Source organism: Bufo gargarizans, chromosome 3 (assembly GCF_014858855.1).
Source record: "Bufo gargarizans isolate SCDJY-AF-19 chromosome 3, ASM1485885v1, whole genome shotgun sequence".
In the NCBI taxonomy this organism is placed as follows: Eukaryota; Metazoa; Chordata; class Amphibia; order Anura; family Bufonidae; genus Bufo; species Bufo gargarizans.
Genome location: NC_058082.1, coordinates 219690684 through 219716521, shown reverse-complemented (window position 1 = coordinate 219716521; position 25838 = coordinate 219690684). Strand labels below are relative to the sequence as shown.

Genomic DNA, 25838 nt, shown 5'->3' with positions numbered 1-25838 from the left:
ATAAAATTGAACAGATTTCAGCGAAGTTAGCACTAGTATTCCACATGAAATAATAAATTATTGCACTTACCTGGGTTGCCAGGTGATCCTGAAAATCCTGGTCCTCCAGGTTCTCCTCTTTCTCCAGGTTGCCCTGGTGGACCTGATGCTGGATGACCTTGCAAACCTTTCTGTCCAGGTATCCCAGGGGATCCACTGTCTCCAGGTGGTCCACGCTCACCTTTGGCACCAACTGCTGCCTTAATTAGCGTAAGTAGACAAGCAAATGTATATATGTTGGCCATTTCTACCTCTATGTAATAAATTATACTTAAAATGTTGAATATGTTTGGTTTTTTTTCGCTTGATAAACACAACGGGTACATTTAGGATAGTATTACCTTTGAATAAAATTATTAAATTCTATTTCAACTGTCTACATATGAATCAATCAGATATAAAATGTGTAACTTTTTTATTTAAAAATTAAATATTACTCATCTCACAATGACTACAAATCAGATAATCTATATGTGATTACAGAATTAGTACATGCCATGCAGCAATATCAGATCGGTGGAGGTGTGTCTCAGCACCCCCTGATCAGCTGTTTGAAGGCCAGGGCAAGAGCTGGGTTCAATGTTGACCTGCACGTTTTCTACATTGTAGTGGCAGTGCAGTGTAATTACAACTTTTTCTCCAATTCACTTGATGTAGATAGAGTCCTGGTAAACACTGAAGAGAACACATCTCTCACACTAATGCTGGAGCCCCTTCAAAGATCTGATCAAAGGTGGTGCAGAAAGTTGGACCTTTGCCAATCTGAAACTGAAGACCTATCCTCAGGAAAAATCATCAATTTCGAGCCCAATCTACTCAGCTTTTTTCCGCCATCATAACCCTTTCCTAATAAATCAGCAAAGCCAGGTGAGATGATTCTAAAGGACCCTGGCTGTGTCAATGAAGAAGGAAAGGAAGGGGCAGACAGAAGAAACAGGAGAAGCAAGAGTGCACAGACTTGTCCAGGACACCCTTAATCTACTTAAGTGCATATCTGTATATGTATTGAAAGTACTTTTTCTCCAGAATGATGCAATGGATCACTAAGTGAAAGGTGTCATTGCGTTAAACTGAGCTAGCCCTACAAGGCATCCTGGTGACAGACTACTATTGATCTTGGTTAATATTTGTTGGCACAGGTGATGTTCATGTCACCATTTCTTTCACATTAATTTGTTTCTAATATAAATATAAAAGAAATGACTGGGCACACCTAAGATATTTGTAGCTAATATTTATTGAAATAATTAGAATAGTTTATCTAAAATATGGATATATAATACCGAAGTATAATTTAAATCACTGCCGCACTGTTTGGCAACACTCAAAATAAGATAAATTCTGCGTATTTGTGGAATTTATCTTATTTTGAGTGTTGCCAAACAGTGCGGCAGTGATTTAAATTATACTTCGGTATTATATATCCCTATTTTAGATAAACTATTCTAATTATTTCAATAAATATTAGCTACAAATATCTTAGGTGTGCCCAGTCATTTCTTTTATATTTCTGTTCTTCTCAGCAGCGGGGTGACGTTGCAAGACTGAGAGCACCCTGTTTGGTGCATCAACCACCCTGTGCATCTAACTAATATACTATTATTGTTTCTAATATAAGACTGAAGTGGGAATGACTAATATTGAATAGTCCAGGTTTCTGTTTATCCGGTTTATCAGTTTCTGTTATGTACAGTATATTGAAAGAATATAGTTGATTTCTTCTGTTATTTAAGAAACACAGAGCAGCACATTATTGTAAATTGGAAGCACCATTTTACAGCCTTTCCTATTTCCTGTTCTAATGCTGCTAAATAGGATAACGGTGCCCTATGTGTTTAGGTATATCATATTTATTATATACTTACTAATATATCTTGGTTGGATATTTGGAATAAGAAAATGGAGAAGGAATAAAATTAGCCGTAAAGAGAATGTGTAATCAGAAAGTGATATTATTTTTTCATTTATATGCGAATATTCATATAAGGCTGAGGCTACACAATGATGTTGGCCACACCATCAGTTGTGAAACCAAAAACTGCTCCGTAGCAGTGCAACTACTGACCTGAATAGGGTCACAGTTCAATTTGAAATTTGTTGTGACCATGACCCCAGAAATGAAAAAAAAAAAAAAATCTAGCATTGCAAGTGGCGCAGCACACCATTCAGTGCACTGTTACATAGCAAACTTTGGTTCTGCAACATGTTGTGACCTAGATAGTTGTTTAGCCCCAGGCTAAAGAAAACCCTGAAATATTCCAGTTTTAACACTGACCACTACAGCAGTAACAATCTGCTGATGGTACCTTGGTGCAGCTCTATTGGAAGTTTCACTGTATAAAATGGGGCAGGATGAGCAGACTCATCTCTCTATCATTACTAGTGGCCATTACTGACAGCACTATTATACTGTTGGAGGTATAGATATGGCAGGATAGATTAGCAGGTAGTACACACTACATTAATGTCAGCCAAATCTGACAATTTCAGTGCCCCGAATTTCCCCCAGTGGCAGATTTGGGAGAATGAAGAATTGGGCTGCTGTTTTTTAACTTGCCGGATCCTTTTGTTCTCAGGGAAGCTACGCTCCCACCAGTGTTTTCTGGCAGTAGCTTAGGTACCTCCTCCCATTAAGAACACATGCACCCTTGTCCAAGTTGGTAGGAATATCTGTCAGCCAAACAGGAGTAAAGTGTATGGTCCATTTAAAACTAATACACGGATAACCCTCTGTGTGCTGCTTCCCTCTTTGTTTCTCTGAGCTGGGCTGTACTCCACTTTCTGGAGACGGTATAATCTATGACCATTCTCTGTCAATTGACTATCACTTATTTTGGTTGTCATAAAGTGCACTCACTCTGCTGTAGTGTTTACAGGAAAGTAGTTTGTAGCTCTAATATAGCCAATTGCAGAAAAGTTTTTATAAATATATGTGATAATAATGAGTTATTCATACCGAAACTCCTTTGGGACCCGGCTGTCCTGGCTGACCATCTCTTCCAGGTCTTCCCTCTCTTCCAGTTGTACCTTGCAGTCCAGGGAAACCAGGGTCTCCTTTATCCCCTTTCAATTGTGGTTCAAAATAAACTTCACCAGGTGATCCTTTTGCTCCAGGTCTCCCCATAAGGCCAGGAACACCGTGTGGTCCCTGAAATAAAATAATTATGTCATCATAATAAACATCTCTCTAGTCATCTCACCTTACACAGCTAAAATCTACCCAGATGATAATTGTAGAATTGAGATGTATAAGTTCTTTTTTTACAATTATTTTAGGGCATGCTAACTATCATTTTCCGCTACCATTTAAGATTTTGGCCATATACAGGTCACTGTCATAATTAGCATTGAGCAAAGCGAGCTTCAGATGCTTCATCCGAAGATTGCTTCGCTCAACACTAGTCATAATTTTTCTGATTCATACTACAATGTAATGTTTCATGTTTTCTTCTTCTACAGGTAGAAAACTACATATCACTAGTATATTCATTACTTACAGGTGCTCCGGGTGGCCCATCATAGCCTGGTTCTCCCCTGTCTCCCTTGTTTCCTGCTAGTCCAGGAACACCTTTAGAAAAATAATTTTAAAAAAATGTACTTAAAAAAGCTTATAGACAGGGTATTATTTAACCTCTTAACAACCAACCACAGTTTTTGAAGGCAGGTGGCCCAGCAATTTATTTATATTTCAATTTTCAAATTTAAAGAATTAATAACTGTAATTTGAGAAAAATATATATTTTTAATTTTTTTCTACTGTTTTCAACAAATGAAAGTAAAAAATGAAAAATCTCAAAAAACATATTAGTAAACTGCCCTATGTGTCCTGAAAAGATCACAACAATATTTTTGTAACCAAACAAAAAAAATCGGTTCAATTAAACTGACAAATGCGCCAAATTGCAAATTGGTCTGGTCATTAAAGTATAGCTGTTGTTTCATATGTTTATGAAGTACAAGCCATATATTTGAGCATTATATGACTTGTATCTGACATTTTTTAGCATTGTTCCCATCTGTAACTCTCCGTTGTCCCTAAGCTGGTGCTTGAGTACAAATAGGCACAGGATATTCTGCTCCCTTACTTTCTCACACTGACTCAGAATCACCTAGATGCATCATATAGGACATTATAGCGATGTACGGATCAGTATCGATGTGAATAAAGCACTTGGGGTTAGATAAAACACAGCTGTGGATTCAAGCCTATGTCTCTGTAATCTGATCCTTCAGTAATCAGGCAGCCCATCATGGTCTCACAAAATAGAATTATCACAGAATTCAGAGAAGCATTTAAATTTATGAAAGAGGTATAGGAAGAAAACAGGTGATAACTGGAGAACAAGGCACTTTTATTCTGATAAGATATTTTATAAAGTTTATTTTATTCGCCTGTACTTTTAATAATGCAAAGTTGTGTAATATGACCGTGACCTTTTAAGGTGTTCGAGGGTCGTTTAGGGGTTAAGCAAGTTTGCATTTGTTTTAACGGATTTGGTGCTCATTAGTATAACGTTTTAAAAATATATGCAGTTTTTGTTTTCATTTTATTGTGTTGAATGTAATGTTTGTAAAACTATGCCTTTGTCTCTAACTAAGGTATTTTTTTGTTTGCATCATCTGCATAATATTAACCTACATAACTTGCTTTGTGTGTAAGGTATCTACCCTATTAATATTATAGTTGTCTGGCTCTTAAAAAAAAAAAAAAAAAAGAAACACTCACTTCAATCTCACACAGATCCAGTGCAGATTCTCCAATGGTCCACCACAGACCTTTGCTTATAAGTTGCCAGTGATCCAGCACGTAATGGCTGCAGCCAATCAGTGGCTTCAGCGTTCAGGTGCCATACAACTGGCACTACAGCTCTGTGTTTTTTTTCTTTACTATCGTTATGAATATATACATAATATAAGAATTAATTATTAATGGATTACTGAATCTAAGGCTATGGCTACATCAACACATCTTTGTGAGGTACACAGGGGCTATGACCACACTGAATTTCACCTTTATAATTACAAAATGGCACCAAATACCAAAAATTTGTGAGACAATAGTAGATAGATACTTAAATAAGATAGAATAATGAGTTGTCAATGTTCAAATGCATCAAAATCATACCTGGTGTCCCAGGAGGACCTTGAGGCCCTGGTGGCCCGGGTAGTGCTGATGGGACAGTGTCACATGTAGGGCAGGCATCTCCTTTGTCACCTGTAAACAAAATGAATTTTTTTTTATTGTCTTTACACTACCTTTATTATTCTTGTAAAATGTTTTTCTACTAACACTACATGTTTCATACTGTGCTACTGTTTGTGCTGCCACTCCTACACAACCGCACATCTCCTGCCTTGTCCATTGCATACTTATTGCCCCTGGGATAATTTTTTTGACAGCTTTTGTAAAAAGCAAAAGGTTCTTCACTTTCCAGGATGAAATGTATTTCCTTTAAAATAACACCAAATTTGTTGTTACTCCACAAACAGGGATAATTTATGAATGGTTTGTTTAAAAACTGCTATTGCTTCTTCAGATACCCCCTTGTGTGTAAAGAAAAAAAAATTGCACCTGTTTTAATTTTAAAAAAGCATTAAAAATTCAACAATGAAAAGTGTTTTAAATTAAACAGGCTGCTTGTTACGGCAAACTCTCATTTCTCATAGTCATATATATGTCACTGACACTTCCTACTGCTGTATTAGCATTAAAGAGCTTGAAATGTTTGGGTACAGTCCTATGAGAACTCAGAGTATCAAATACAGCTTCTTATGGCAATCTAAGCAAATTTAATTCAGGTCTAATTGTAACAAAAATTAATCTGCCAATTAATTTGCGTAAATTTGTCCCAAAACAAATTTCAAGATTTTCACTCTTCTCTAATTGTTTGCGTTTAACATTTAAGATGCACTCCATTAGTTTTTTGTTTTTGTTTTTATTTTACATACATTTCTAGCTCACCACCAACATTCTAGCAGTGTATTTTGTTACACCCTAGCTTAGTTCCATCCATACATTTTGAGCCTTTTCATTAAAGGGACCTGGTCATGTCACCTCAAGTCTGACCAGCAGCCCAGAGCTTGCTCTAATGTGTAAATAGGAACTCAGCCTCTTCCTTGTGGTTGACTTCCTGTGAACAAAGGAAGTCCATGTTTTTCTGTATATCTCTGTACTCTGTTGAAGATATGTCTATCCTATCGAAAGGACCAGGTGTGCAGATATATAGTAGGTGAGTGTATACAGTGATGATCTGGAATTATATAAACCTGCTGACTCACACTGCCTATGACATCTGTGTGTGCTGACTCTCCAGTGTAATTTTATGGGATGCAGCTTCACACTGGTCTCCCTGCCTCCTACAAATAATAGCTGACAGGTGAAATCAAAAGATGACAGGGCAGAAGGAAGACAGGCTCAAGCTACATCACATTCAAGAACGTGGAGATCCTTCAGTGTAAGGGACAGCAGCTCTCTCACTGATCTGTCATGGCTGCCCTTAGACCTAGCAGTGCAGTGTGATGATACTCCTCCCTCTCTACATGCTACAGGCATGATGGAAAATGTAGGATTCCTTAGTAAACCCATACCTGAAGGGAAGAATGACTCAAGATCGCAGACAAGCCACAGATTACACATCAAATAAAACATGCATACACAAGAGCCTATATTGTATTCTTTAATAATGACGTATCCTGCATATATATTGGGAGAGAAATCCCTGAGTGCTTCTTTAATTTCTAGGTTTAGTGTTTCAAGGTTTTGAGGTTCTTCGGGAGCTGCTATAGACCTTCATCATGAAAGGATGGGGAGTGTTTTATTTCAATCAAATAATAAGTGGTTAAGAGCAAAATGCCTTTTCATCTTTAAAATGATGTTATGTAGCAGTTAAGGTTTGCATTAATAGGAAATTTTATGAGGAATAATATGTGGTTGGGACATATACAATGCACTCCTGGACACTATGGGGGGATATATCATTCTTGTACATCGGTTTTCTGGTATGCAAAGATGTTTTGCACCAAAATTTTAGACTTTCTGCTCTTTTCTGCCACCCTCACCACTTTTACCAAAAGTTGGAGGGGAATGTGCAGGAGGGGGTGGGTCCCTGATAGGTAAAAAAAAAATGGTAGTCTTAATAAATTCCAACCAGAAATGAAAATAAAGTGATTCATTCTAGTACATCTTCAGGAGTACTTATCTATGGCAACAAGGAAGGTGACATTGATTTCAGGTGAAACATGCACCATTTTCTTGCGCCCATATTGGTAAATGTTTCAGGCACACCTCCCCCTAGTCACACCCCACCCACTTTTAGTAAAACTGGCGACAGATGTATAAAAGTCTAAAAAGTCTATATATTGGTGAATAATGTCACTTGTGCTTACATTTGTACCTTTTGAATACATTATCCCCTTTGGGTATTAAAAAATGTACATCACAATCTTGAAATCAATTAACCTCCATAGTCTCTCAGAAATACTCCAGAAATCAATTAATTATGATTTAGGACAATTTCTCTTTCCAGTTTTGTCCCTAAAGACAATTATTACAATGTTAGAGCTTTCATCCTAGGTAATAAAGTTATCTCACAAGGGAACAAAGGATCAGGAAGAAGTGCAACAGCGACTTAAAAAGATTAAAATAGACAAATCACCAGGACCGGATGGCATACACCCCCGTATCCTAAGGGAATTAAGTAATGTCATAGCCAGACCCTTATTTCTGATATTTGCAGATTCTATATTGTCAGGGAGTGTCCCACAGGATTGGCGCATGGCAAATGTGGTGCCAATATTCAAAAAGGGTCCAAAAACAGAGCCTGGAAACTATAGGCTGGTAAGTTTAACATCTGTTGTGGGTAAACTGTTTGAAGGTTTTCTGAGAGATGCTATGTTAGAGCATCTTAACGGAAATAAGCAAATAACGCCATATAAGCATGGCTTTGTGAGGGATCGGTCATGTCAAACAAATGTAATCAGTTTCTATGAGGAGGTAAGTTCTAGACTTGACAGCGGCGAATCAATGGATGTCGTGTATCTGGACTTCTCCAAAGCATTTGACACTGTACCACATAAAGGGTTAGTATATAAAATGAGAATGCTCGGATTGGGAGAAAACGTCTGTATGTGGGTAAGTAACTGGCTCAGTGATAGAAAACAGAGGGTGGTTATTAACGGTACACACTCAGATTGGGTCACTGTCACTAGTGGAGTACCTCAGGGGTCAGTATTGGGCCCTATTCTCTTCAATATATTTATTAATGATCTTGTAGAAGGCTTGCATAGTAAAATATCAATTTTTGCAGATGACACTAAACTGTGTAAAGTAATTAACACTGAAGAGGACAGTATACTACTACAGAGGGATCTGGATAGAATGGAGGCTTGGGCAGATAAGTGGCAGATGGGGTTTAACACTGATAAATGTAAAGTTATGCACATGGGAAGGAATAATGCAAGTCACCCGTACTTATTAAATGGTAAAACACTCGGTAACACTGACATGGAAAAGGATCTAGGAATTTTAATAAACAGCAAACTAAGCTGCAAAAAACAGTGTCAGGCAGCTGCTGCCAAGGCCAATAAGATAATGGTTTGCATCAAAAGGGGCATAGATGCCCGTGATGAGAACATAGTCCTACCACTTTACAAATCGTTAGTCAGACCACACATGGAGTACTGTGTACAGTTCTGGGCTCCAGTGAACAAAGCAGACATAGCAGAGCTGGAGAGGGTCCAGAGGAGGGCAACTAAAGTAATAACTGGAATGGGGCAACTACAGTACCCTGAAAGATTATCAAAATTAGGGTTATTCACTTTAGAAAAAAGATGACTGAGAGGAGATCTAATTAATATGTATAAATATATCAGGGGTCAGTACAGAGATCTATCCCATCATCTATTTATCCCCAGGACTGTGACTGTGACGAGGGGACATCCTCTGCGTCTGGAGGAAAGAAGGTTTGTACACAAACATAGAAGAGGATTCTTTACGGTAAGAGCAGTGAGACTATGGAACTCTCTGCCTGAGGAGGTGGTGATGGTGAGTACAATAAAGGAATTCAAGAGGGGCCTAGATGTATTTCTGGAGCGTAATAATATTACAGGCTATAGCTACTAGAGAGGGGTCGTTGATCCAGGGATTTATTCTGATTGCCTGATTGGAGTCGGGAAGGAATTTTTATTCCCCTAAAGTGAGGAAAATTGGCTTCTACCTCACAGGTTTTTTTTGCCTTCCTCTGGATCAACTTGCAGGATGACAGGCCGAACTGGATGGACAAATGTCTTTTTTCGGCCTTATGTACTATGTTACTATGTTACTATATTTAAATCCATGCATGTTGCCAACTAAAGGCCTCCATTCACATTAGGTTGTCAGCCACCCCCATGGAATTGTCCAGGTTCAGCCAACTTTGATCTAATGTGAATGGCCAGCTTTAGTCCGTATGACATACAAGCCTAACTGTAGCTGGATGCCTATAGTAACTGAATAGTGATTAAGAATATCCAGTTTATATATTATTTGCCCATGTTAATGTAACCGACTCCATCTCGTATTTAGAGTCAATTCACACGTCCGCAATTCTGCTCCATATTTTGCGGAATGGAATTGCTGACCCATTCCTTTTTATGGGGCCGCACGATGTGCTGCCCAGATCCGGAAATGCGGACGCGCACTTCTGGGTCCGTATTTCCGTTCCCGAAAAAAATATAACATGTCCTATTCTTGTCCGAAATTGAGGACAAGATTAGGCATATTTTATTATAGTGCCGGTGATGTGCAGTCCGCAAAATGCGAAACGCACATTACCGGTGTCTGTATTTTGTGGATCCGCAAATCTGCAAAACACGCACGTATGTGTGAATGGACCCTTAAACAAACTTTTTCAAACTGCTTAAGGACATTCCAGTATAAGGTGTGGGAGGGGGTGGTGGGCTACAAGACTTGTTTAGGTTGCACACATTGCACCACAACCTGCTCTGTCCTGACATGAGGCTATCATGCACTATTATCTGTAATCTGATTGGTCAGTGTCCTATACCATAAACCTTTGATTGGCTTTGTGTTTGTGTCTTTGTGTATAAATAAACACTAAGGAAGAGTAAACCCGGACTCTATTGTACACCAACTCTGTGTGTGCTTAATGTCCCCCAGCCAGTGAATCACGTGAACCTCGACAAATTCATTTGTAGTAGAGGAAGCTACTCTAACACCCGTTTAGATATATAGTGAAAATCATACCTTTTTGACCTCTTTCCCCAGGGAAGCCTTGTTGACCTGGATCTCCATTGGCCCCAGATTCACCAGACTGTCCTGGAATGCATTCCTGTGTGGGGTCTGTTGTAATAATAATAAAATAATAATGTAAAATTATTATTACAGATTTAAAAATAGATGAATAAAAAAAATGACATACAATGGCTATTAAGAGGCATAAGTGTATTCTGTATGTTACTTACCTATTGGACCTGGTGGGCCTGGGAAACCAGGAGGTCCGCGCAACCCCTCTCTGCCTTTCTGTCCAGGTAAGGATGTTCCAGGAAATCCAGGTTCACCCTTTTCACCACTTTCCCCTGTTAATCCAGGTGCCCCAGGTGGTCCATTCACTGACAGACCTGGACATTACATAGAAAATTCATAGTCATTAATATAAAGTTGAAAACACTTGTAAAGTAGGATACCATATTTACATTTGAGAAATCACTTCAGGTTGTGCTTTTCAATGTACTATAATATATTTATAATATAGTATTTTTTTTTCCCTTAAACGGGTTGTGTCATGAAATATATTCTACATTTGTCAAACCAGCACCGGGATCTGAATACTTTTGTAATTCCATGAAATTAAAAATTTTGTATAGCCAGTGAGCTATTCAATAAAATGTATCTGTATAGTGCCACCTGCCGTTTGTTCTTTTCCTTATTTTTTTGTTCCTCTCACTTTGCTAGTCAAATGTGCTCAGTTTAAATCTTCAGTTGCCACCAGCCATATGTTCTGTTAGAAGCTGGGAGACTTACAGGGAGAGAGCTGCAGCAAAAAGGACACAGCCCTTGAGACACAGGCTGAAGATAATATAGCAGAGCAATTAGAGCAGTGAATGTGGAGATCTGTGGATACTTGTGAGGTACAGGACTGGTTCTAATTTTGTTAGAAAGGTATTGTCATGTACTATATGATGCCTGATTTTCATTTTTTACATCAGCCATTGCATAACCCCTTTAAAATACAGTCCACTCTCCAACTTAATGCTCTTCTATCGTGGATAGTACACATGAACTGTAGCAAAAAACTTGAACAATTGGGTTTATTGCATCAATTTACTTCAGCACTTCTGCACCCAGACTTCAACACCTACCCAGCCTTTATAACCAATACCTCATCAAACTCCATATTTCAGCACTCAAGTCAAGACTATGTTTGACTTCAAACAATTATCACCTTAAGGTCCATTTCACATGGCCCAATAGAGCGGGCAATGATTGGGAATGAGGAATGTTCATTTCTAACCATGGCCCTCTCTTTAGCTGCATTAACATGCAGAAAAATCGCTTCTGTATGGGGATGAAGGATCGTTACTATGATTGTTCAGCCCATAAAGTTTTTGTTTGTCGGCTGATGTGCTGCCGACAAATGAAGATTTTTGGTGCCACATGAAAGATATGATCACCTGACAAATTAGTGTTTGCTCACTGATCAGAGACACATTCATTTTGAATCTTTTTAATTGATTTTCAACAAAATAAGCATATACAAACATTGTTGGTTGTACCATTCGACATCATGGCATACATGTACAGGCAGATAGGAAAGACATATCATCCAGTCTATCATAAGTGACACTAGCCAAGGTGTATAAACATGACAAGGATGCTTCAGTTGGTACACATCTGTAAATAGTAGTGTAGTGCAAGTAAACAAGAAATGTGGAAACAGTGAGTGGAAACAGTGATAAACAAAAAAAAAAAAAGGGAAAAATGGGGTAAAAAAGGTTAGGGAACCTTCTGCTCTGCTCTATCTAGATGATTCTAGGCATCAAGTATAAGTATTAGGGTTCGGGGCTTTTCGAATACTAGGCCTTAGAGGGGAATACTTTAGCCATCTTTCCCATTGCTTCATAAACTTAGAATAGCAGTGGTTTCTGTGTGCTACCAATTTTTCAAACATGCAGGTAGTGTGCACCCGGTTGACTATTTCAGCTATGGAGAGACTATTGGTACTCTTCCAGTGTGTGGTGATGGCTAATATCTTAGCAAGAAACAAGTGGGCAATAGGGATTCTACATGTTACTGGGATTGCATTCCCATATAAAAAAGCTCCCAGAATGGCTGATTTCTCAATGTTTACTCCGCTAAATTGAGAGGTGAGATTAAAAATTCCGTACCACAGTGAGTCTGTTATCGGACATGACCACAGAACATGTAGCAATGTTCCCCTTCCTCCACAGTTTCACCACCATAGTGGGGGCACATTTGGGTACATATAACTAAGCCTGTCTGGTGTGTACTACCAGCAAAGGCATGTTTTAATTGCAGCCTCATAGTGTGTAGTACACTGGAAAGTGGAGGAGAGAAAATGTAATGAGGTGATCCAGCTTTCAGCTGGTATTGTTGTTCCAAGTTCTATATCCCACTTCAAGAAAGGATTTTTTTTTTTTCAATTCTTGTTTGGTACGTAAGGCAAAATATAAGGGCCGCATCTTTTGCTTACCAGTCTCGTATTGAGGGTTTGACCTTAGTTCAAATATAGTCTTATGAGCTATTACCTGATATGGGTTCTTGTGTTGCAATAAGTGCCTAATCTGCAGGTAACTGTAAAAGTCAGCACTTGGGATATTGAATTCAATTAGTAAAGTATCAAACGGTTTCAAGCGACCATCCGATAGCAACTGGGAAATAAGACTAATGTCTTTGTCCCTCCAAGTAGACCGTTCTACATCAGGGAGATCTAGTTCTAGTAATAGGATAGGTGCTACTTGTTCTAATGAGAGGTTTTCCAGGGTACACCAGTCACGGAAAGTTTTCCAATGGTGCATCGATGCCTCCAATAAAGACGGTAATGGACAGATTTTCATGGGGTGGCTTCTCAAGCCATTGATTAATAGAACCCGTAAGTCTCAGGTTTTTGCCAAACTCAGTTCAATGTTTACCCAGGGTGTCTCCTCTTTTGACGACCACCAGTTGTATAGATGTTGTATTTGGGTAGCTAGAAAGTAATCCGCTAAGTTCGATATACCAAGGCCTCCCACTTTTTTTATATCTTCAAAGGGTTGCTGCAGATATTCTAGGTTTTGTCCCTGCCCATATGAATTGGTTTAAAATTCCCTGTGACTTAACAAAAAAGGACCGAGGTACTTTAATAGTGACCTTCCTAAATATAAACAGTAGTTTTGGAAGGATCAGCATTTGACATGTAGTGATTCTGCCTAGCCAGGATATCTCAAATCTTGCATATGGGGTCACATCAGCTTGAATGACTTCTAAAAGCGGTAGATAGTTATACTTGTACGATTGGGATAATGAGGTTGTAAGGTGAATACCTAAGTACTTAAGTGTTTGTGCTGGGCCAAAGAAAAGATGTTTTAGGGTGAGATCATTCATATTGAAGGCCATTATATGCGACTTTGTTTCATTCATCTTATAAAATGATAGCAGCCCAAATTCTGCAATTAAGGACAGGGCAGTATGGAGTGAGGATTTTGGGTTAGAGAACGTCAACAGGACATTGTCAGTGTATAACGGTATACGATGTTGTGAATTGCAAATCGCTATAACCCGGAATATCTGGATGGTTGCGGATCGCCTGGGCCAATAGCTACGAAGATAAGTGGGGACAATGGACAGCCCTGATGGGTCCCGTTGGTGATCAGAAGTTCGTCAGACACCACTCCATTTATAAACACTCTGGCTGTTGGAGAGGAATACAGTGCCTTGATTGCTAAAATAAAAGGCTTACCATGACCCAAATGACCCAGAGCCGAGATGGTGTACGACCAGCATATGCGGTCAAGCGCCTTCTCAGTGTCCAGGGTGACCAGCACTGCCTCCATTCCCATACGTTCAATGTAATCTATGAGGTTTGAGGCTCTCCTGGTGTTATCGGTAATTTGCCTGCCTTTTACGAAACCCACCTGATCTTTCCGTATCAGCAAGGGGAGTACACGTGACAATCTCAGGGCAAGGACCTTGGCATATATTTTTAGGTCGGTGTTGAGCAATGAGATTGTCCTGAAATTTAGAGGTCTGTCAGATGGTTTGTCTGGTTTGGGCAATGCGATAATTGTAGCGGCTAGCTTTTCTTTTGGAAAGGATCCAAGGGCTGATTCAAAACAGAAAGTAAAGGTTGCAGGAGGAAATCAGAGAAGAATTTGTAATAAATATTTGCTAGGCCGTATGAGCCGGGGGACTTGTCTTTGGGCAGAGATCTAATGATAGTTAGCAGCTTCTCAGAGGTTAGGGGGAGGAACAGTCTATCCCTGTATTCTTTAGAGAGTGTTAGTAGTTTTAAAGTGGAGAAATAATTGTTAATGTGTGAGATGGGAGCTTCTTGTACCAGACCTAAAGATCCCAAGTTGTATAGGGAGTTATAGTATTCCATAAACTGGTTAGAAATAGCCTTGGGGTCGTAAACTTTATGGCCTATGATAGGATGGAATAAATATGGGATTCTAGCTTTGGCATTCCTATGTTTGATACATCTGGCTAGTAGCTTCCCCGCTTTGTTGTCCTGTGAGTAGTACTTGGATTTGACTGAGGTGAAGTGTTTTTCATGGCGGAGAAGAAGGCACTCCCTGAGCTGCAATCTAAGATGTGCAATCTGAGCAGTGTGGGCATGGTCTAAGCTGGCCTTGTTCAGTGCTTCCAAGGTAGCAAGCTGTGCTAAAATTGATTATAGTTTGAGTTCTCTCTCTTTTTTTATTCTTTGTCCCTGTTGAATGAGGATCCCCCTAATAAATGCCTTATAGGCGTTCCATAGGCTGTGAGGATGTGTCACCGAGCCAGTATTATGCTCAAAATATTTCAATAGTGTTGTACGAAGTTTAGAGTGGGCGGAGGGGTGTGAAAGCAAGTACGGATTGCATCTCCACATAGTGTCCCGAGCACTGTAGGTCTCGGACAGTGACAGTTAAATTGTGGCATGGTCCGACCATTGAATCAGTTCTACAGTAGACTCTGAAGCCAATTGGAGAAGGGAATGGCCAATTAGAAACATATCGATAGCGGAGTACGTTTGATGGACAAAAGAGAAAAATGTATAATCTCTCTCCCCACTATGGTGTAGCATATTTTAACGGGCCAATTATCAGGAACACGCTTTTGTAAAAATGCTTGTTCTAGATAATTAGCCCAATTCTCGGACCATGCAAAAGGGCTTTTACACTCCATCAGACCTGAGGTTTCAGTATACAAGACTTTATCTGATGCCAGATAACCCCACATTTCGTACCCTGTGCTTAATCAAAACTAATGAGATATCCACAGGATAGGTGATAAATGTATGATTAATTGCTGGGAGTCCACACTGTACTTGGCTACCTCTGTCAATCTTGTGGCCTGTGAATAAAGCAGTAGTCATGCATGCGTACTACCACTCCATTCCCACAGGGGACCAGTGGTCTGACCCCCAGCAATCATACATGAGGATAAGTGATAAATGTTGATTAAGGAAAAACCTCTTTAAGTACCCACAATTCTTTTGAACCCAGCACCCAAGACATACTATTACCCATACTGATCAGATTACTCTGCCGCAATGCACACTGGGTACCTGGCACTCTACAGAATGACTCCTCCCATCCCTATATATACATAGGGCTGTAAGGACTCACTCTGGAGTACTAGTGAAGGGCAACCAAACAGAGATAAGAGGAAGAAAGTCAAATATGAGTGCTCAGCTTCATACTACAGTACCTGGTTGTCCAGGGTTTCCTTGGAATCCAGTGGCACCTTAAATAAAACAAAAAAACAACAAAAATTTGGTGTCTAGGAAAATTTAATATTATCATGACATATCGATAAAAAATCATAGGGTTCATTTATTAATCTGAAATACGCCTAAATTAGGAATATTTCAGGCGCAGATTGCAACGCAAAGGTTAGTTGTGCTGCAATCTGTGACTTCTCCCTGCTCACTCCAGGTCTAAAGTTGTGGGTGGGGAAAAAGAGGGGCCGATAGGCCCACCTTATTTACCATTTTCTATGCCTGTTTTAGGTGTAGAGAAAGGTCTAAATGTAAGACAGCTAGGAAACTGTCTTACACTTAGAACTGTCGGAGGATACGCCGAAGTTATGTAGAGGCCAGCCCCTCTTAATAACTCCGGCAGATCCACCGCCAGATATAGTTGTTATTATGACTGGTGTCTAAAATGCCGGTCTTAATAAATGTGTTCCATAGTTCAAACCAGAACTAAACATATCATTCTACACTTTCAACATATTATTCGACTGCCACCTGTTTTCTGGTAGAATAAAACGTCACACCTTTTGACTTTTTAAATTTTATGATGCTCTTAACAAAAAAGTGTTTGGTGCACAGCTGGAGGGGATGTAGCCTCCCTCGTCCCAACAGGTCAACTATATAGAGACCTGCAATACTTTTGGTGCTTTTTATGTCGATGCTCTTCCTATTAAGATTGGCGTGTGGAATTTCACCTGATTACTATAAGATGTAGAACTTACCTTTGGCACCTTTCTCTCCTTTGCTACCAGGATAACCAGGGAGCCCGGTATCTCCTTTTTCTCCAGTAACGGTTTGTTGGCCATCTTGTATTACCTATAAGACATACGAAAATAATAAAATGATCACCACATTTCTATTCTAAAATCAGTTAGTTCTAAAATCTGATAGTTATGCTGCGTAGTTAACTAGGTATGTTTATTTATTTTGACAAGTCTGACTGCAAATGCAATGTATGTTAAAAGAACCATCTTTCACAACTTACTATTCCTGGAGGTCCTGGTGGTCCACCGTCACCTTTATCACCCTAACAAAAAAAAATATATGTACAGCAATATATCTTAGAAGTAAGAGCATCATCTACAATGTTTTTCTCACTATATACGTTAGTTACAATTCAATAATGCAAACTGTGTGATAAATATAGTGCAACATATTTATCACGCATATAAGCGAGCATGCTCGGCCAAACACCAGTTCAGCTTGAGCATCGCTATGCTCGTCACATCGCGGAGTTCGGCCAAACACTGCGTGTGCTCAAGCACGATGCTCGAGTCAGTGTATTTAAATCTAATTTAGCCTGTATTTCTATGCAGAAGATCGCTGTACAGTGAGGGAATCCCTCAGTGTGAGTGTATGGCTTAGGAGTTCCTGCTCTGACTCCATATATAGTTATGTCCATATATGGAGTCAATGCTTGGGGACACCCCAGTGTATTTAAATCTAATTTATCCTGTATTTTAGAAAGGTTTCTGCCTGGATTTGAACTCACAACCTTTTGCATTAGAGGCAAGGCACCTAACCACTCAGCTATAATAGCTGCATAGCCAGTTACTTAAAAAAAAAAAAAAAAGAAAAAAAAAGAGAGACTTCTACTGTACTGTACTTCCACTGAGACCTATACAGTAGAAGTCTCATTTTTTTTTTTTTGTGACTGGCTATGCAGCTATATAGTGTAGTGGTTAAAGTTCTGGGCTATGATGCAGAAGCTGTGAGTTCAAATCCCATCACAAACTTTTTCAGAAATAGAGGTTAAATTAGATTTGTATATTTTATATATTTTTTTTAGTAATTGTAAGAAATGTATGGCACAAAAAAAATGTGTAATAACTAGGAAGAAAAATAAAATAAAAATAAAATATATATTTATATACCATATTTTTCGCCCCATAAGATGCATTTTTTCCCCTGCATCTTATGGGGCGAATACTAATGTAGCACTATTAGTACTGGAGGACCAGGAAGAGGTGAAGGCTCTGTACTCACCGCTTCCTGGTCCTCGGCTGTCGGCTGTGCAGGGCTGCGCACAGCGTGAGTCGCTCTGTGACATCACGCTGTGTGCGCCGGTTCACATAGCACAGCCGACAGTCGGATGAAGAGGATCAAGGGCGATGAGGAGCGGCAGCGTCCAGGAGCAGGAGAGGTAAGTTTTTTTTATTTTAGAAAACACGAGGCTGCTGGGGGCATAATGGGGGCATAAAAGCTGATAATGGGGGCTGATAATGGGGAGGCATAATGGGGGCTTAAAAGCTGATAATGGGGGCTAATGGGGCTGACAATGGGGGCATAAAAGCTGGTAATGGGGGCTGAGAGGCATAATAGCTCATAATGGGGCAGAGAGGCATAATAGGGGCTGAGAGGCATAATGGCTGATATGGAGGCTTATGAGAGGCATAGGGGCTGATGAGAGGCATGGAGCTGTTATCTGAGATCTGATTGGGGTCATTTACATTGGGGTCTGAGCTGAGGTCTGATTGGGGTTCTGATTTAAGGTCTTATTGGGGTCTTATTAACATTGGGGGTCTGATTGGTGGTCTGACCTGAAGGTGTAATGAAACATTTTTTTTTTCTTATTGTCCGCCTCTAAAACCTAGGTGTGTCTTATGGGCCGGTGTGTCCTATAGGGCGATATAGGGTGATCTGAGATATATATATGAATGCGTAATATGTGGGAAACTACTACTGATGTTTTAGCCATAATATATTTACATATATTATAATATATTATATATTCTGAATATATAATAATATGTGTAAATATATTATGGCTAAAAACGTATAAATATATGTTTAAATTAAGTTTAGCCTCTATTTCTGAAAAAGTTTGTGACAGGATTTGAACTCACAGCTTCTGCATCACAGCCCTAAACGTTAACCACTACACTATATAGCTGCATAGCCAGTCACTTAAAAAAAAAAATAATATATGAGACTTCTACTGTATAGGAATACTTACTAGGAGTATCAACACTAATATCTACATGAATGATGTCAAGATCCCAGCAAAACTTGACATTACAAAAGCAATCCCCCTACAGAACATATCATCCACTGGAATGTCACAGGTAGCCCAAAAGAAACACAAGGGATCATATATCTTTGATTTAACTCTTTAACCCTTATTGCATGTTTCTTTTTTTTTAATATAGCTTTAATATACCATTGTATTGTATTGTAGATACTCTAGCCATGTTGTACTACTGTATTGTACCTTTTTAAAACTAAAAACAAGTAGACTAAAGCCAGACATTCACGTAAGATAACTGGCAGGTGAAAACTTGTTTGGCAGACACCTACCTCTCCTAATTCCGAGTTTGACTAAGAGTCAGGAGAGCCCAATACACATTAAAGGGTGAGCTCATGTGTCAGGTGCAGCTAACATACATGTGTTTGGCCAGCTTAAAGGGGCTAAAGTAACAAAGTAGTGAAATCCTGTAATTCGACTCAAATTTAGACCAGTGCAGGTCATTCAGTCTCATACCCAGATCATACTGTTTAATAAAGAAAAGGAAATCTAATAACTAAATCTCTTGTCCAGGCATATAGTAACCTTTATCTGTAAACAGTGTGTGTGTGTTTGTGTTGTACTTACTTTCTGTCCATCCTGTCCTCGAATTCCATCAAATCCTTGTCTACCAGGTATACCCTGAATATTTTAAGGAATATATAAAAAATATTGTAATGGAGCATCAACATTTATGTTTCACTCAATACATTTGAATGACTTTTGAACTTTAGTAAAGTTTATGCTCAATTTTTATTCCCAACAAAATACCACTTTATTTGTCTGTTGAAAAGTATACATTGGATAGTATATAGTATGTTGGAAAATGTTATAATGTTTCATTTTACAAAACGTAATCCGAATTTGCAGATACATAATATGCATTCAAGTGAATGGAAGCTGAGCTGCAGCAACCTTTCTACCACTACTGTTGGCTATAAACATTACCAAGAAGTGTAAGTATAACACTAAAATATCATGCACTAAACACTCCAAAAAATGGAAGTATCTCATGTTATACACATATATATTATGGGATAATATACTTACCTCCTGTCCGTTTTCTCCCCTTTCACCATCTTTTCCAGGTTTACCCTAAATAAAAAACAAAGATATAAAATAGCAACATGTACTACATATAATCTTTAGAATTGTAAGAGAGGTAGTGTGCATGATTCCCAGGCTGATTAATATTACAAAGGGATGTATGAAACCTAGGAGGTGGATGTCCCATTTATCCACAGGCCCCATAGCAGCTATATCAGGTGCTTCTATAATACATAAATCTTTGATTGTCACTATAAAAATAGAGATGGCCTTGCGGTTCGCCCGGCGGTCGTTTCGAGGCGAATTTTGCTCGTTCGCGATTTGCCGAACATGCGAACACATGGGGATGTTCGCATGCTCCATATCCTTTTGCATTGTGCCAAAATTTGACCCATGACACATCCATCAGGTGGGACAGGACAGCCTATGAGACGTTTCAGCATATGGACATACCCCCAACCTATAACAGAAACCGATCTGGCAGCCATTTTACATTCTGTGTTTTGCCAGTGTAGGGAGAGGTTGCTGTGTGGAGCAGGGACAGGCTGCTAGGGACACCAAACGCTAGCTAATAGGGCCACAAAAGTCCTTTAAGGAATGGTATAGGTGTGCTATCGATAGGTGTGATATACTGAGGGGAGTGATATACTTTTAATATACTTTCTAACATAGAAAGTATATTATAGTGCATTTGTATTGTGCAGCAGTTGTGTGCGGTTCTGCTGCGATACTACAGCTATATAGAGGGACAAACGCTATTGGAATAATAACTAATTGCAACTGATGTGATATACCTGTTGCACCCCAAAAAACTGATTGAGGGGTGTGCTATACCTATAATATACTTTCTAACATAGAAAGTATATTATAGTGCATTTGTATTGTGCAGCGGTTGTGTGAGGTTCTGCTGCGATACTGCAGGTACAATGGATATAAAAAGTCCTCACACCCCTGTTAAAATGTCAGGTTTCTGTGATGTAAAAAAAAAGACAAAGATAAATCATTTCACAACTTTTTCCACCTTTAATGTGACCTATAAACTGTACCACTCAATTGAAAAATAAACTGAAATCTTTGAGGTAGAGAAAAGAAAACAAAAAACACTAAAATAATGTGGTTGCATAAGTGTGCACACCCTCTTATAACTGGGGATGTAGCTGTGTTCAGAATTAAGCAATCACATTTAAAATAATGTTAAATAGGAGTTAGCATACACCTGCCATCATTTAAAGTGCCTCTGATTAACCCCAAATAAAGTTCAGCTGCTCTAGTTGGTCTTTCCTGAAATTTTCTTAGTCGCATCCCACAGCAAAAGCAATGGTCCACTGGCCTGCAGTAAAATTGTCATCCACTGACCGTCTAATATACCTCCAGCCACATAATCACTTGCTCTTTTCTGTCAGGCGAATGCCTAATTTTTGGGACCCGTACTCCCGTGGCCTAAAATAAAAAATGTCTAGGCTCCAGCAGGGCACATTTTTGAGAGTTTCCCTTTAAGACGCATAAAAATGGCCCCTGATTAAAATACATATTTTTTGTGGGAATTTTTGCCATTTATCCCCCTCTGGTATGTCACTGTCCATGTTGTGGGACTTTTTGTGCACTTCTAGTAAGTATTTGCTGGCTGAAAATATGACCTGAATGTTTTTGAGGTTCGGCTGCCAATAAAGTAAATGGGGCCTGCCGCGAACGCATGTTATCGAAACGTCCCGGCCGATGTTCGTCCATCACTATATCAAAATATAAATGAAAGCACTTACTCTGGGACCTGGTTTTCCAGGTTCTCCTTTTTCACCTTTAATACTGGATCCAGGTTCACCCTAAAGTTAAAAAAAAGTTATGACCACAGCATAAAGTTTTATCTAGAAATAGTGTGCAGGGCCCTTACTCCCATTGTCTGATTTGTTGATTAGTTTGTTACTGTGTAATGTCTGATTTATCATTATATGTACCCTATGATATGTAAAGTAATGCAAAATATGCTGGTGCTAAATAAATAAAAGATTATTATTATTTGTATAAAGTTCTGATAACTTTTCTGGACTCCCATTTTAATGCAGTTTCCCCAGCAAAACGAGTATTTTTGTTTGTAAAACATCCCAATTTTATTCCGCCAGAAATACAGGCATTACTACCGTAGTTCCCTTGAGAGATTTTATTTGCTGCTATATATTTCAAAACACAAGAGATAAACACTTACCGTATTACCTTGGTCACCTTTTTCACCTTGCATGCCTTTTTCTCCCTATCGTGAGGGCAAAGATCATATCACATGTTATTATAAATAGGAGTATTATGTAAACGACAACATTTTAATTTTCAACCAGTAACAAAAGCAGACAAGTTATGGTGAATTTTATTGCTGTAACATACACTTCTCAACATTGGAATTGCAACACCAATAAGGAAAAGTCATGGAACTATGGAAATTACAGGATCGATAGACATGTTAATGATATGCACATTATAATAAATAGAAACAAAATATTTAAGACATCTCAATTATTCGGGATGAAGTATGAGCACCATGCGCAGAAATACACACACTTACAGGCCTTGGCATGCTATCAATGAAGTTATTAATGTTTGTATGAGGAATGTTCTGCCACGCTGAATGCACTTAGGCATGTAAATCATCAAGATCCGCTGCTGGCAGCTCCCTTTGCAATGGCTGACCAATGACATCCCAGATGTGCTTGATGGGAGACAAGTAGGGAGATGCTGCAGGCCATGGTAGCACATTGAGGCCATGCAGGTTTCTCACAGCAGCACGAGAAATATGTGTCCTAGTCTTTTCCTGTTGAAAATTGGCTCCTGGGACACAAAATCATCCCACATGATTTTTGAGCTTTCATGTTGCTAAAAAAAAATGTTTTCATTTTTCTTTTATGCCCCTCTCACATGCCACATATTAAAGCTAGCTGCTTGAAATTTTGATCATCTGCTACTTCCTCAATTTGAGTAACCTTACAGCTGCTGCTTCTTGGTGTAGCTATTTCAATGCTGAGGAGTGTATTAACATATAAACTAGCATTTATCAGGAGTAAGTTTTCAGCAGAATTTTCTGTGACGTACAGTGCACCTAAGATTAGCAAACCAGGGCTTTCTATGCTCTAGGGAGAAAGTTTGGGTTTTGGCAATTCATGTAGTTTTTCAGCTGACAATATGTGATTAGAGGACACTATAGAAATATACTGTAGCTTGGGAGAGACTTAAGTACTGAGCTCTATTATGCAGTAAGCAACGTAGAGTAATCAAATGGGGGAAATCTTTATGGGGCTATTCGTAAGGACTAAAGCTCCAGGGTGTTAAAAGACAGTGGATGAATATGTAATGCAGAGCAAATTCTCTCTACATTCACTAAGGACTCCCTCATAGCCTGGATAGGTTTTTGGGGGTAGAGGCCCCCACTGTTTTATTACAAGTTTAAAAAAATGATTTTTTAATTTATTTTAACATTCTTGCCAGGCTGTAGCAGTGTACTGTCCTCTTTTGTGTTCATTATATTACACAGTTTAGTATCATCTGTAAACATTGACATTATTCTGTGCAATCCATCCGAAAAATAGTCATCATTAATGAATATATTAAAGAGAATAGGGCCCAATACTGAATCCTGGGGTACCCCACTGGTAACAATGACCAAATCTGAATATGTACCTTTAGTAACCAGTTTGTTTTCTATCACTGAGCCAGTTACTTATATACATTTAACCCTAGTCTGAGCATGCTTTACCCCACTGGTAACAATGATCTAATCTGAATATGTACCTTTAGTAACCAGTTTGTTTTCTATCCCTGAGCCAGTTACTTATATACATTTAACCCTAGTCTGAGCATGCTTTACCGCACTGGTAACAATGATCTAATCTGAATATGTACCTTTAGTAACCAGTAACCAGTTACTTACACACATTTAACCCTAGTCTGAGCATGCTCATTTTATGCACCAACCTTTTATTGTACAAATCAAGTGTAGTAATATTTATAGGACTTGCATAGTAATAATTATACAGAAAATATGAGTAAATAGTTTATATTATACAGTAACATAATATGGCCTGAAATATCTCATTATATTAATTTACACATTTTAAATTTTACTGACACTCATGAAAGATACAATGATTGGTTTTAATCCAAACTGGGAACGGACCACGGGAACTACTGACCTGTTCAGCAATGGTAAACATTTGAAAATATACATATCAATCTCACTCTATGCCTAAAAAAGCATGAACTGTGGAGAATCTAAAAACCTTTGATTTGGTGGAATAGAATAGATTTTGGGTACAACTGTGAAATGATTATCCCTTTGGATGAATGGTTTTATCATGATTGCTCTCTAATAGAGTTGAGCGAACACCTGGATGTTCGGGTTCGAGAAGTTCGGCCGAACATCCCGGAAATGTTCGGGTTCGGGATCCGAACCCGATCCGAACTTCGTCCCGAACCCGAACCCCATTGAAGTCAATGGGGACCCGAACTTTTCGGCACTAAAAAGGCTGTAAAACAGCCCAGGAAAGAGCTAGAGGGCTGCAAAAGGCAGCAACATGTAGGTAAATCCCCTGCAAACAAATGTGGATAGGGAAATGAATTAAAATAAAAATTAAATAAATAAAAATTAACCAAAATCAATTGGAGAGAGGTTCCATAGCAGAGAATCTGGCTTCCCGTCACCCACCACTGGAACAGTCCATTCTCAGATATTTAGGCCCCGGCACCCAGGCAGAGGAGAGAGGTCCCGTAACAGAGAATCTGTCTTCATGTCAGCAGAGAATTAGTCTGCATGTCATAGCAGAGAATGAGGCTTCACGTCAGCCACCACTGCAACAGTCCATTGGCATATATTTAGGCCCAGCACCCAGGCAGAGGAGGGAGGTCCCGTAACAGAGAATCTGTCTTCATGTCAGCAGAGAATTAGTCTGCATGTCATAGCAGAGAATGAGGCTTCACGTCAGCCACCACTGCAACAGTCCATTGGCATATATTTAGGCCCAGCACACACACAGGCAGAGGAGAGAGGTCCCGTAACAGAGAATCTGGCTTCATGTCAGCAGAGAATCAGTCTGCATGTCATAGCAGAGAATGAGGCTTCACGTCAGCCACCACTGCAACAGTCCATTGGCATATATTTAGGCCCAGCACACACACAGGCAGAGGAGAGAGGTCCCGTAACAGAGGATCTGGCTTCATGTCAGCAGAGAATTAGTCTGCATGTCATAGCAGAGAATGAGGCTTCACGTCAGCCACCACTGCAACAGTCCATTGGCATATATTTAGGCCTAGCACACAGGCAGAGGAGAGAGGTCCCGTAACAGACAATCTGGCTTCATGTCAGCAGAGAATCAGTCTGCATGTCATAGCAGAGAATGAGGCTTCACGTCACCCACCACTGCAACAGTCCATTGGCATATATTTAGGCCTAGCACACAGGCAGAGCAGAGAGGTCCCGTAACAGACAATCTGGCTTCATGACAGCAGAGAATCAGTCTGCATGTCATAGCAGAGAATGAGGCTTCACGTCACCCACCACTGCAACAGTCCATTGGCATATATTTAGGCCTAGCACACAGGCAGAGCAGAGAGGTCCCGTAACAGACGATCTGGCTTCATGTCAGCAGAGAATCAGTCTGCATGTCATAGCAGAGAATGAGGCTTCACGTCAGCCACCACTGCAACAGTCCATTGGCATATATTTAGGCCCAGCACCCAGGCAGAGGAGGGAGGTCCCGTAACAGAGAATCTGTCTTCATGTCAGCAGAGAATTAGTCTGCATGTCATAGCAGAGA

The 25838-nt window shown here is 39.4% G+C and overlaps 1 protein-coding gene across 1 annotated transcript in view; it reads right to left on the bottom strand.

The window, feature by feature from the left end:
- Positions 1 to 25838, bottom strand: part of COL4A1 (collagen type IV alpha 1 chain) — a 207563-nt gene that overhangs the window by 72240 nt on the left and 109485 nt on the right. Inside the window, exons 14-26 of the mRNA XM_044284161.1 lie at positions 22247 to 22291; positions 21807 to 21866; positions 20050 to 20094; positions 19588 to 19641; positions 16981 to 17022; positions 16718 to 16811; positions 15950 to 15985; positions 10501 to 10656; positions 10283 to 10378; positions 5165 to 5254; positions 3537 to 3607; positions 2996 to 3187; positions 71 to 239 (exon numbers count right to left, since the gene is read on the bottom strand). Of these exons, the coding sequence (XP_044140096.1) occupies positions 71 to 239; positions 2996 to 3187; positions 3537 to 3607; positions 5165 to 5254; positions 10283 to 10378; positions 10501 to 10656; positions 15950 to 15985; positions 16718 to 16811; positions 16981 to 17022; positions 19588 to 19641; positions 20050 to 20094; positions 21807 to 21866; positions 22247 to 22291 (1150 nt within the window). The remainder of the gene's footprint in view (positions 1 to 70; positions 240 to 2995; positions 3188 to 3536; positions 3608 to 5164; positions 5255 to 10282; positions 10379 to 10500; positions 10657 to 15949; positions 15986 to 16717; positions 16812 to 16980; positions 17023 to 19587; positions 19642 to 20049; positions 20095 to 21806; positions 21867 to 22246; positions 22292 to 25838) is intronic.